General features: G+C 38.2%; 1 protein-coding gene across 1 annotated transcript in view; it reads right to left on the minus strand.

The window, feature by feature from the left end:
* The window catches only part of SKOR2 (SKI family transcriptional corepressor 2), a 41,585-nt gene that overhangs the window by 22,973 nt on the left and 6,399 nt on the right, over positions 1 to 12,213 (minus strand). Inside the window, exons 4-5 of the mRNA XM_070778595.1 lie at positions 1,831 to 1,896; positions 1,351 to 1,449 (exon numbers count right to left, since the gene is read on the minus strand). Coding sequence (XP_070634696.1) covers positions 1,351 to 1,449; positions 1,831 to 1,896 — 165 coding nt within the window. The remainder of the gene's footprint in view (positions 1 to 1,350; positions 1,450 to 1,830; positions 1,897 to 12,213) is intronic.

A 12,213-nucleotide genomic window follows, 5' to 3' on the forward strand; every position in this document is an offset into this window, starting at 1 on the left:
TTATTTGGAAGCACCTGTTTTTTAAGGTCTCAAAGATATTTTTACTATGTTCCTCTTTTTCTTAGCACTACAAATGTCATGATGATCCTAATACACTATCAAGAGCTATTGGTCATTCTCTTCCCTTTGATCTTATTCTAAGCCATAGGAAGCATTCTTCAAATCCAAAATACATATCATCATGAGCTCCAAACCTCCCTTGTGGATACTGACAGAGCCCAAACTTGGCCAACTCTGCTGTTCCTTGTGGCCGGTACTCTCTTCCACCATGAGCCCTCTTCATTTTTATCCCTGCTAAACATTCTGGTGCAACTTAGTCTGACATGTTACCAGGAACCCAGTACTGTTCAAAACTGCTACCCAAGAGGGCAAGTCTTTCAGTTGTGCTGACGACCACATTTGAGGAGCTCTGGTAGGCCTTTGTGTTCCTACTATTAAAATTGCCACCATTACTGAAAAGTCTTTTTCCAGATATTTGCCTGTGACTCTTACCCAGGAATTATCAACATGAGTTTTCTGATTTCTGGTTTAATAAACAAAGGGTACTGACATGCTCAAAGTGTCTCAGAAAAAAATTAAATGTATTTAATTTAAAATGTGTTTACATATTACTTTATTTCCCACTTTCCTTTCTCTGGAGAAAGGAATATGACTAAATGAAACTTCAAAAAGTTTGAAAAACACTACTGTGATGTACTGGGTCATGGATGAACTTTGTGGCCAACCCAGTACTTATCTAAGAGTGATTCAGAACATGACTGGAGAATTTCAGAAATCCAGACACCCATCTTAGGTCTTTCTGAAATTCTAGGACTCTGGGAGCAGAATCAAGGTTTTATGCCATAATTTCTTTTGCCAATAAATCTGGAATGAAATTTTAATGCTAAATATGGATGGAGAATCCCAAACTACTAAAATTATACTAATTTTAATTAATAAAATATAAGTATAGTGGATTGTTAAATTTTAAATCTTCGTATTTCAAGTACCAGGCAGCTCTCTAGCACTATCTGAGAAAAGGAATTAACTATTCTTTTTCCTACCTTAGAGAAAAAAATACTTGAGTAGTTCTTTTGTTTTAAAAATATTAATATATCTATTTAAATATACCTATACATATAAGGGTATATTTGCATACATGTTTTAAATGTATACTATATATATGCACAAACACATACCTACCAATACAATTAATAAAAAAAAAGTTCTTATAAGAAATTTTATCTGTAAGCTGATAAAATAAATAACAGGATAAAATCTCCAAATACTAAAGACATCACATGTACTTACACAGACTAATAAAAATGTTATCAAGTATCATCATGCAATGAAATAAAAGTGATTTCTTACTGAATACTGGGAAAGATGTATTTCCTTTTAACACTTGGAATTCTTGTTCGAGTCGTCTCCGTAAATCTATTTGTTCAAATAAAACCTTCTGAAGTTCTTCTAATAAAGAAAAAAAGAAGAGTCATTTTTACTAATCTTTACAAATAACTCTCCAGAGAACTGTTACATATGGCAATTTATTATTATAAGACAAAATATTTTACTAGTTTAAAAAGTGTTGCATAGACATAGGATAGATTTTGTGCAGAAATCCATGAATATAAATCAATGTAATATATTATTTTAAAGTATTATATTACAGTGTCATGTATTGATTGATATGTATGCATTAATCTCAATTATATCCACCCAATGGTCCATATATTATTCATATGTTGCTTGTCAAGCTTAAAATATGGTGTAGAGCAAATATATCCTCCTAGTATCTCTTTAGTTTTATAAAGCAAAGAGAAGTTCTACAGAATTAAAACTTTTCTTTACCTTTCCCCATATTTTCTACATCCTTTTTGAGTGAATGAGGTGAATTCGTCTCCTGTGTGTGTTCACCTTGTAAAAACGGAGGAAAAAATATTAGTTTTGTGTAGACTATTTTCTGCAAGTTTGTACTTTCACGTTCTATCTATCTACAAAAGAGTGTATTTAATATAACTTCAAAGTGGAAATCCTCAGAGCCAAATGTTGTCCTCATTTGCTCGTGTATCCTTCCCCTAAACTACGGCAGGGCGGGGTTTGTGGGGGGAGTGACAGATATGAGGTCAGAGCCCACCTACACCACAATAGTGGCTCCATGAAAGCAGACTCTCCATGTCACCCTCTCCCGTCCCCCATCACCACCCAGTCTTTACAACGATGCTAACTGTTAGAACAGCAAAAGAGGAGGTTGAATAGTCGACATTTCTGGTAGAAATCTGATCAGAGTTCCTCTGTTTCTAGAAGTGAAGAAGCTTGCTGTTAATTTGAAGGCCCCCAAGACCAGAAGAAGCGCCTTCAGTCTTCTTGGGTCACCAAAATGGGCAATGAAGAAGAAGTGGGAGGTGTCTTTAGCTGTCCCTGGGAGAGAATATATGAGCCTGGTGTGTGTGTGTGCGCGCGTGCTAAGTGGCTTCAGTCGTGTCCAGCTCTCTGTGACCCTGTGGACTATAGCCCACTAGGCTACTCTGTCCATGGGGATTCTCTAGGCAAGAATGCTGGAGTGGGTTGCCACGACTTCCTCCAGGGGATCTTCCCAACCCAGGGATCAAACCCGTGTCTCTTACATGTCCTGCACTGGCAGGCAGGTTCTTTACCACTGGTGCCACCTCGGAAGCCCCCACTCCTTGAAATTGCATGGACTGTGTAGCCCACCAGGCTCCTCTGTCCATGGAATTCTCTAGGCAAGAATACTGGAGTGGGTAGCCTTTCCCTTCTCCAGGGGATCTTCCCAACCTAGGGATTGAACCAAATTGCAGGCAGATTCTTTACCCTCTGAGCCACCAGGGAAGCGGTTTCCTAATAATTGATAGGTTGTTTAAGAGGAAATCAACCTAAGTGAGAGGTGTGAAATAAGTCATGTTACTTTCTAACAATCACATGCTTACTGATGATAATTTCTTAACCATGATAATTTCTTAGCTACTTGTCTTCAACCATACAAACTATATTATGGATAGAGCTTAGATTGTTGTTCTTAACTATTTTGCAGGGGCTAACTAGAATGATAGCGAGACAAGAAAGTGTATTGCTAAGTCATAAATTGAGTCTATATAATTCAGAAAACATAAGCAAAGAAATGTAATCATTCAACTATCAGAATTTTTAAAAAATCTCAACTTGCTATAGGCAATTATCCAAATAATTTAATTAAGCTTTCCATTTTCCTCTAAAGAGAGGTGGCAGTCCAGCAAACGTGCTCTGAGGAGGTTTCTTGAATCCCCTTGTCTCTCCCTTGGGTTCGCTCTCCTGTGTCCTTGGTGCTGTTTCCTTGTAGCCTTCTGCACCTAGTAGGCAGCGTACTATTTGGAAGCAGGTGCTCTGTCTTTCTGTATGGCCAGTGCCTAGTGCAGGGCCGGTCACATGCTAGGTACTCAATAAAGTCTTTCCAGCTGTCACTGAAAGGGACCCTGGGCAGTCATGAATTCTAAATTATAGCACAGACCAGATGGACCATTTCAGTTCTTTTCTCATTGTTTTTTAATTTTCCCTGCTCAGCAAGAAATAGAATGGAAGTGGTCCTGGGCACCTGCAGGAATACTGGAGAACTTCACTGTGAAGGTAAAAATTTCTGCAAAGAGAAGAGCAGAATTTCTTCCCAAAGCAGCAGCCTATAGTATCAAGGACAGACAGAGAAATCTTCAACATGATATTATAACCAGCGATGCTATAGCTTACCTGATGACTGTCAGGAGTATGTGTGTGCAGATGAGCATGTGTGCATATGTAAATACAAATACACAAATGTTCACAAGCATGTGCATAGTTACGGGAAGGCACGTCCCCTGGCTCCCCATTGTTAATAATATCCAGGGCATACCTGAATTCCTTAATGGAAGCCATTTTCTGTACCATCTAGATCATATTTGCACAAACTCATTCTCACTCTTATCTTGGACATTACCTCTCTTACAGACTTTTGAATATTAATACTTTGGCTTTCTTCTCCATATGGTAAAATGATGAGAAAATATCTGCGAAGCATTTTACATACACATCTCAACATAATTCCTATAAATCACTATTATCTAAAAGAAAGTCTTCCCTGGTGGCTCAACTGGTAAAGAATCTGTCTGCAGTGCAGGAGACCCAGGTTTGATCCCTGAGTCAGGAAGATCCCCTGGAGAAGGAAATGGCAATCCATTCCAGTATTCTTGCCTGGAGAATCCCATGGACAGAGGAAGCCTGGTGGGCTACAGTCCACCAGGTCACAAAGAGTTGGACATGACTGAGCAACTAACACTAAAAGAAGAGTAACATGAAAGTTGACCACAAATCATATGGACATAAATCAAGAATGCGTGCGTGCGTGCTAAGTTGGTTCAGTCATGTCTGACTCTTTGTAACCCTATGGACTGTTGCTCACCAGGCTCCTCTGTCCATGGAAATCTCCAGGCAAGAAAACTGGAGTGAGCTGCAATGTTCTCCTCCAGGGGAACTTCCCCACTGTGGGACTGAACCCACGGCTCTTACATTTCCTGTACTGGCCACTAGTGCCACCTGGGAAGCCCCATAAACCAAGAAAAATGGTTTAAAAATGAAGATAAATTCATATTATGTGCCGCTTTGCCTATGTTTACTTTAGAGTCAGCTAACCAGTTAAACTCATAGATGTTTCATATTTACATACTGAGGTTGAACAAGAAATGAAATGAGCGCGCACACATTTCTGTACCTATCTACAGAACACAGTGAGATTTCATCATTCTACAACTTCCCCAACCACTCAACACATGATTTAAATGAGATAGTTTCTGAATAAGCAACTCCAGAATCCATTTGCTTATCAGTTTCTTTTTGATCTATTAATGTATTTTGTGGACTATTTACCTTATATTACATTTCAACTAGATAATTAATTTCAAAAATTAATATATGATATGTAAAATGTATATCTTTTCCACTTCACAGTAAGTTTACATATCTATGAAGCATTAAACAAATTGGTAGTAAATGAAAACTAAATAAGTAACAGGCAAATCTACTGGTAACATTTATAATAAACTTTCATCCATTTTGTGGAGGTTTTAATAACATTTTACATCAGTGTCTATTTTAAACAGATATTTTGCTACAGCTTCTCAGGAAAATCTGCCAATTTTGAGTTCAGAAGGTTCAAATGTCTCACTTACAAAGAGTTTTTAAAAGTGGGTCAGTGTCAGGTAAATAAGAGGCACAGAAGCGTCAGCTGCCTTTTGTGCGTCCTTTACTGGACCGTTGCCTTTTGTATATTACTAATCTGTGAAAACCAGATTCTTAATGGTGGTTAAAAATGACCTCTGGGAGCCTGGATATGTTTGTTCACTACTACTGCTAATGTTTTCCATCTGGTTAAAAGAAAAGCAAGCAGTCTAATACTAGATTAAATAAATGAGATTTAGTTGACGATGAGCTTCCCATTTTTATACCTATTCCATCAGGTTGAATGCATTTTACTTTTCCAAAATTAATGAATGGGTTTGGAGACATCCCAAAACTAAAATGCTTACTATCTTCCCATTATATTCCCCCTTAAAAAAGTTTAAAAAGTTACACAAAGGCCAGGGTGGAGGGGGGCATGAGATCTTAATTATAAAGAAAATGGTTGAAAATAGCTTAAAGTTGGAGAATGATGGATAATTCAGGCATAAAATCCATCCTGTGGATGGACGCGATGAAGAGCCGCGGCTCTAGATGAGTCTACACAAACGCACATTCGTGGCATTGCCTGTGAAGCCTGTTCGCCCCAGGAGGGTAGAGACAGTGCAATTGCACATCAGAGAAACTCCACTTCTGCTGACTGCAGCGGAGCCCAGAGAGCCTGGAGCCACATGGTTCCTGCTTCCCTGGTCTCTCCAGGGTCCTCTGGGACCAGGCAGTCCCACACTTCCACCCGACCCTTGGTTCTGCCCTCACTCACACAGCCATCAGAAATTGGAAATACAAGAGAGATGGATGTGAGAATTTGCCATGCCAAAGCAAGCATGAGCAGTAAATAGCAGATGAAGGGGGAACTGGAGTATCCAAAGAGGGGAAAAAACCTTAAAAAAGCCAATAGATTGACCAGGGCTACATTTCAAGGCATAATGGTAATGACTTTCTGTTAAACACCATGGCACACCTCTGCTTACAGACCCTGCATGTGGTCTACACTGCACGATCCACTCCAGGTTCTCCAGTGACCCTGTCCCATCCAGCTCCACGAACCTGAATTTCTCTGTCACTAAACACAAACCCTTCCCCAAGGCAGCCTTTTGTTTCCTACATCTGCTGGCTCTGTTTTAGGTGGTTTCTCTTCCCTAAGCTGCACCCCCACTAGTCCATCCAATATCAGAAGTCCCCAAGTGGCAGTGACTCTTTCCTACGCTAGTTTGGTCTTCCACAGCTAGAAAATCTGCTTTCTGAAGGCAGAGGAATCCTGCCCTACAGGTAACCCCCCAATGCCTCTGCTCTAGGGAAGGGTACAGGTACATTCCACAAAAGCCTGTAATTCATTTAATCCAATCTGGTTTCTGAAAGAAATACAAATTAATGTTACTGTAAAACTCCAATTATCATAATGTTTTTCAAGCACTAACTCATTCCTACAGACCAAAAAAGCATATTTTGATCCATTGTACAGTCTAAGCTTTATTCTCTATTTTCAGTTAACTGGAGAAGTTTGTGATTATTTCAATTTCTGTTTCTATCTGACATTTGGAAAATTTCTTCCAGGGACAAACAAAACTATAGCACTGAATATTAACCAAGACATGAAAATGCTAATGCACATCCATGTCTGCTGTGGTCTCCAACTGCAAAAAAAAAATAATAATAATCTTACATTTTTTTAGAGCTCATTTAATTTGAAGAGCCAAATGAGTAGGTCAGATAACCTGTTCTGCTTGTTGGTGGCTGTGAGATGGGAGGAAAAGTTGATTAAAAAGATATTGTGTTCTCAAGCTAAACTTAAATTCAATAAATAAGATCATTTAAGTCTTGTATCCTGCATGTGTACAGGGCATCTAAGTACATAGGGTACAATGTAAAATGCCTGACATTTGGATGGAGAATAAAACTGTTGGCGTTTCCAAATCCCTCCTATGGAAATACATCCTCCTTCCTTCTCCTTTCAACCCCTCTTTCCTACTCCTTATCTTGGCTGTCTCCCTTTTAAAGTCTCCTTTGAGCCTGCAAACAGCACTCAGTGGCATTACACCAGCCAGCAGCCCCAGGGGTTAGCAAGTTGCTTGTCTTTGAAAGGTCCTCTCTGTTCCCCCAGGATGGCTGTTGACAACTGATGAAAAACATTTGGAGAAAATACATTTCAGAAAATGCACACTGAAGGGTAAATTTAGTCAATGAAACTATTTCGGTTTGGGGCTGTGTCTATACATGAGATACACATGCATTCTAACATTTGGATGAGGAATAAAAAATTTCATCCACATGTGTTTGTCATTCATGGGGACTCATGTGCTACTACATGTGTTCTGGTGCAGGGGAGCAGACCCTGGAAGAGAAGGCAAGATGTGTATGCAAAGCTTCTTGTCTGCACACAGTTCCCAGGGCACTGTCATGCTCTCTGGGCTGGGCTGAGGTCCCGCCCTCTGCCTCCCGGCAGCCCCAGCACAGGCCTGGCATCTGTTGATTGAGAGACTCTTCTTATGTATGTTTTACTTGCGAAGAAACACTGAATTTTCATAATTAATCTTAGTTTTATAATCTGACGTTAAGACTTCTGGAAGTTAATTTTTTGTTTCCCTAACAATCTATCTTAGAGGTACAATTTGGATGGGGTCAAAGTTAATCTACAATTTATATAACTGGTACTTTGAACAATAATCAAGATTTAGCACAATGTATGGTTTAGAGAGGTTTTTAAGAACATTTTGCATTAAGGTATTAAAAAATCAATTACACAGAAAGCAAGGTTAAGTAATTTTCTCCTCTATCAGTGGGACGTGGACTTGTGTTAATTTCTTGGTGTTAAAGTCTACATTAAACTCCTCCCCTGTGACTTTTGGCACTGTAGTGAGGTCACAGAACAGAAGAGAAAAGAAAATCAATACCACTGGAGAGGGTATGCTACAAAATGAGCTAACTAAATATTAATTCCATTAACCAAAAAGAATGAACAAGAGCAAGATTAATATCGGTGGGTTTATAGTTTGTGATCAAAATTTATCGTGAGTTGCATACACATTGCTTCTTGAATCAACATATCAAATTTTTTTGATTAATGAATTGTGAGTTCATTTAGAATTCTCTTGAGTTCTAGAACTTGTCAATTAATGCTATTTTTAATTTTTTTTCTGAAGAGTTTTAAATTGTCCTTCTCTGTCTCCTTGAGTTTCATATATCTTATTAAAAGCCACAAAAAGAAAATGTTTCCATAAGTAAAAAGAAATTTACATCTGAAATATGAGGATTAGTTCATTTCAAATACATATATTTAAATACCTCAAGTCATTGTTCATAAAAATATTGTAGTAATTTAGAGGTGTATAAACTGAGACCAAAGTAGTCAAAGGCTTACCCAAAGTCATCTAGTAGGTAAGAGAATTAAAACTCAGATCTACCAATCTATACTTTTTAGAAATTTTCTTCTTCTTTCATTAAGAAAAAAAATCATAAGCGTGTTTTAAAATAGAATGGAATAATAAATCAGAGTGCCTCATCCGCTATATATTCATGAGAAGTGTAACTGCTTCTTACTATTCTCAGGAATCTGTCCATAGCATATTAAGTACACTAGAGAATCATACCAGTGAAAATCAAATTGATTTTAAAACTTCTATACATATAACAAGATGCAGCCATGCTGAGAGTCCAATGGTGCTGGCGTTTCTACACAATGAAAGGGATTGAAATCGAGGATGACTCCACTTCACGTGATTTCCTTGAATTGCAATAGCTTTCCGCTGTCTCACCGGCTTACCCCACTGCATTCAATTTCAAATCACTTAACTTCACTGAAGTTATTCAAAAAGGATATGCAAAACTTGACTCTGGGATTGCAAGCAAAATGCTGTCATTTATACTTTTGAGTAGGTAATATTTTGACCAAACTGGCATCCCCCTAATCTTATATTACTTGGCTTTAAAGCCATGGGTCTTATTTTAAAGAGCCCTATAGATAAAGGTTTTGGATTCTGGGTGATTTTGGCTGCTTAAAACTTTGTTTGGTCCCTCTAATTACAAAGAAGTATAATATCTGCTATGAGTAAGGTTAATGACCACTAACAGGAAGGATTTTAAAAAATCTTTAAAAAATGTAATTTCTTTGAAATTGCTGAAAAGTAACAGTTACCAGGGGCTTCCGTGGTGGCTCAGCTGGTAAAGAATCCAACTGCAATGCAGGAGACCCAGGTTTGATCCCTTGGTTGGAAAGATCCCCTGGAGAAGAGAATGGCTACCTACTCCAGTATTCTTGCCTGGAGAATTCCATGGACAGAGAAGCCTGGTGGGCTACAGTCCATGGGGCTGCAAAGAGTCAGACACGATTGAGCAACTAACACTCACTTTCACTCAACAGTTACCAAGAGGGCTGAAAGGTGGAACAAAGGCCAAACTTAATTAAAATGGTGAACTAAAAAAACAAACTAGAACTAAATATTGTTGCTAAACTGAATCTGTATTAGGGACATATTGAAGCAAGTCTTTATCTTTATGTTTAGAAAAAGGTCAGAAATTTCCTGATGAACTATAATTATGATGTCATGGGAGTGAAAAATTCATGTAAAAATAAAAAATTGCATACTGACTTGTTAGGTAGTTTAAAAAGACATTTCATTATTCTATGTTATACTGTATATGCACAGAAATAAAATACTGATATTATCCAATAATGATGATTGAATTACACACTGGCTAAAGAGACATATGGCTATATAAATCTTATGGGATGTTACATTGTTTTAGATTACTACAGTATTCATACTGTCTTACAGCTCATACATTTCCTCTTTTTTATTGAAAGTAACTTGAGAGCAGGGACTGGTATTGATTCTACCTCTGAATCTCTAGAGCCTGGAGAAATAGCTAGCATACAGTAGGTGTTAAAAGACACTTGCTCCTTGGAAGAAAAGTTATGACCAACCCAGACAGCTTATTAAAAAGCAGAGACATTACTTTGCCAACAAAGGTCCATCTAGTCAAAGCTATGGTACTTCTAGCAGTCACGTATGGATGTGAGAGTTGGACTATAAAGAAAGCTGAGTGACGAACAATTGATGCTTTGAGCTGTGGTGTTGGAGAAGACTCCTGAGAGTCCCTTGGACTGCAAGGAGAGCCAACCAGTCCATCCTAAAGGAAATCAGTCCTGAATATTCATTGGAAGGACTGATGCTACAGCTGAAACGCCAATACTTTGGCCACCTAATGAGAAGAACTGACTCATCTGAAAAGACTTTGATGCTGGGAAAGATTGAAGTTGGGAAGAGAAGGGGATGACAGAGGATGAGATGGTTGGATGGCATCACTGACTCAATGCACCCGAGTGTGAGTAAGCTCTGGGAGTTGGTGATGGGCAGGGAAGCCTGGCGTGCTGCAGTCCATGGGGTCACAGAGAGTCGGACATGACTGAGCGACTGAACTGAACAGCAGGTGTTCTGAAATATTTGGGGAGTAATTGAGTAAATAAACAAGTGAATGCTATCACATACATGTGGAAGTTAACAGTCGTTACATGGGGAAAAATAACTCCATTCACCAGCAAGGCGTTCTGGATAAAGCAGTCTATTGCTACCACTCCAAAGCAATTCATCACAAGACTTCATAATTTTTTTGGTTCATCTGGATTTTTGACACTTTGCTAAATTAATGGATTCTTGGAGTTTGATCTTAAGTAAGTACCTTAATACCAAAACAGGCCAACTGGGGCCTCCCAAGTGGCTCAGTGGTAAAGAATCCGCCTGCCAGTGCAGGAGATGCAAGAGAAAGATCCCTTGGAGGAGGAAATGGCAACCCACTCCAGTGTATCTTGCCTGAACAATATTATGGACAGAGGAGCGTGGTGAGCTGCAGTCCATACGGTTGCAGAGTTGGACATGACTGAGCAAATGAGCATGTACACACAGGTCAACTGAGTGACCATTTTGGGATTTTCTCCAATGTGCATTCCATTGTGAAGACCATGAGTTGATCTGCCCTACAAGGACGGACAGCCAAAAGTACTGCAAGTCCTACAAAAGCCCAAACTCCCTAACACTTTCGGCAAAGGAACCATGAGGATGAAATTCTCATGACTCCAGAATAAATTTTAAAAAATATATTCTTCCCCCAAACATTTGTTTATTTCAATAATATATTTTCATCCCTTTCATGTCCCACCTGTCTCCCATTCAATATAGGATAATAATAATACGATATAACCTACTACCTACATGCTTCCCTGAATAATGTGAGAATGAAATTGTAATATGGAAAATCGATGTGGAACAAGTTTCTCTGGGAATCTGTATCAAATTAATTATTGTGAGGGAGGGACTCGTGATAGATCAATAGTATGACTAGGTGTTATTACCAATATAACTATTGACTGTGTGCCCTGAGTTCCAGGCACTGAGGAATTTTATGTGAACACAGATCCTGACTATACTTTTACTTCCTTCCTTTTGGCATTCGTATTTCCATCTGAACGTCAAACAACAGTCTAGTCTGTGGTTTTGATCCACTCTTGCTATCATCCTTGGTTCTAATGCCTATCTTAGGGTTTACTGAACTTACTAAGTATGGGGGAACCAAACCCCTTCCAAGGCCAGGAGGAACTCATATTCAAATAGAACCAGTCCAGTCATGAAAATTGGAGGAAGACAAAGAAGAGAAATTCAGTTTTTAACAAATCTACAGAGACTATTCACGTATATAGAATCAAGAAGAGGTAATTCAGTAAAGAAATCAATATGTTCTAACACATTTAGATTTTTAATGGGTATACACATTTGTTGAAATGTTGATTTAAAATTTTTATAAGAATTATGAATACTAGCTATTAAGTACAAGGTAAGAAATTAAAGTTCCAAAAAGATGGTTTCAGATTGTGAAACTTGGATCTTCTCATTAAATCTATGAAAACTATTTTAACAATTTAAACATCAAATTATACCACAATTTTGTACAAATTATTGACACCTCTTTAAAAACTATGTACATTTTAGATCTTTTATAGAACATTTATAAAATTTTATTTTTATTTTCTTTAAAATTTGCACC

This window comes from Bos indicus, chromosome 24 (genome assembly GCF_029378745.1).
Source record: "Bos indicus isolate NIAB-ARS_2022 breed Sahiwal x Tharparkar chromosome 24, NIAB-ARS_B.indTharparkar_mat_pri_1.0, whole genome shotgun sequence".
Classification (NCBI taxonomy): domain Eukaryota; kingdom Metazoa; phylum Chordata; class Mammalia; order Artiodactyla; family Bovidae; genus Bos; species Bos indicus.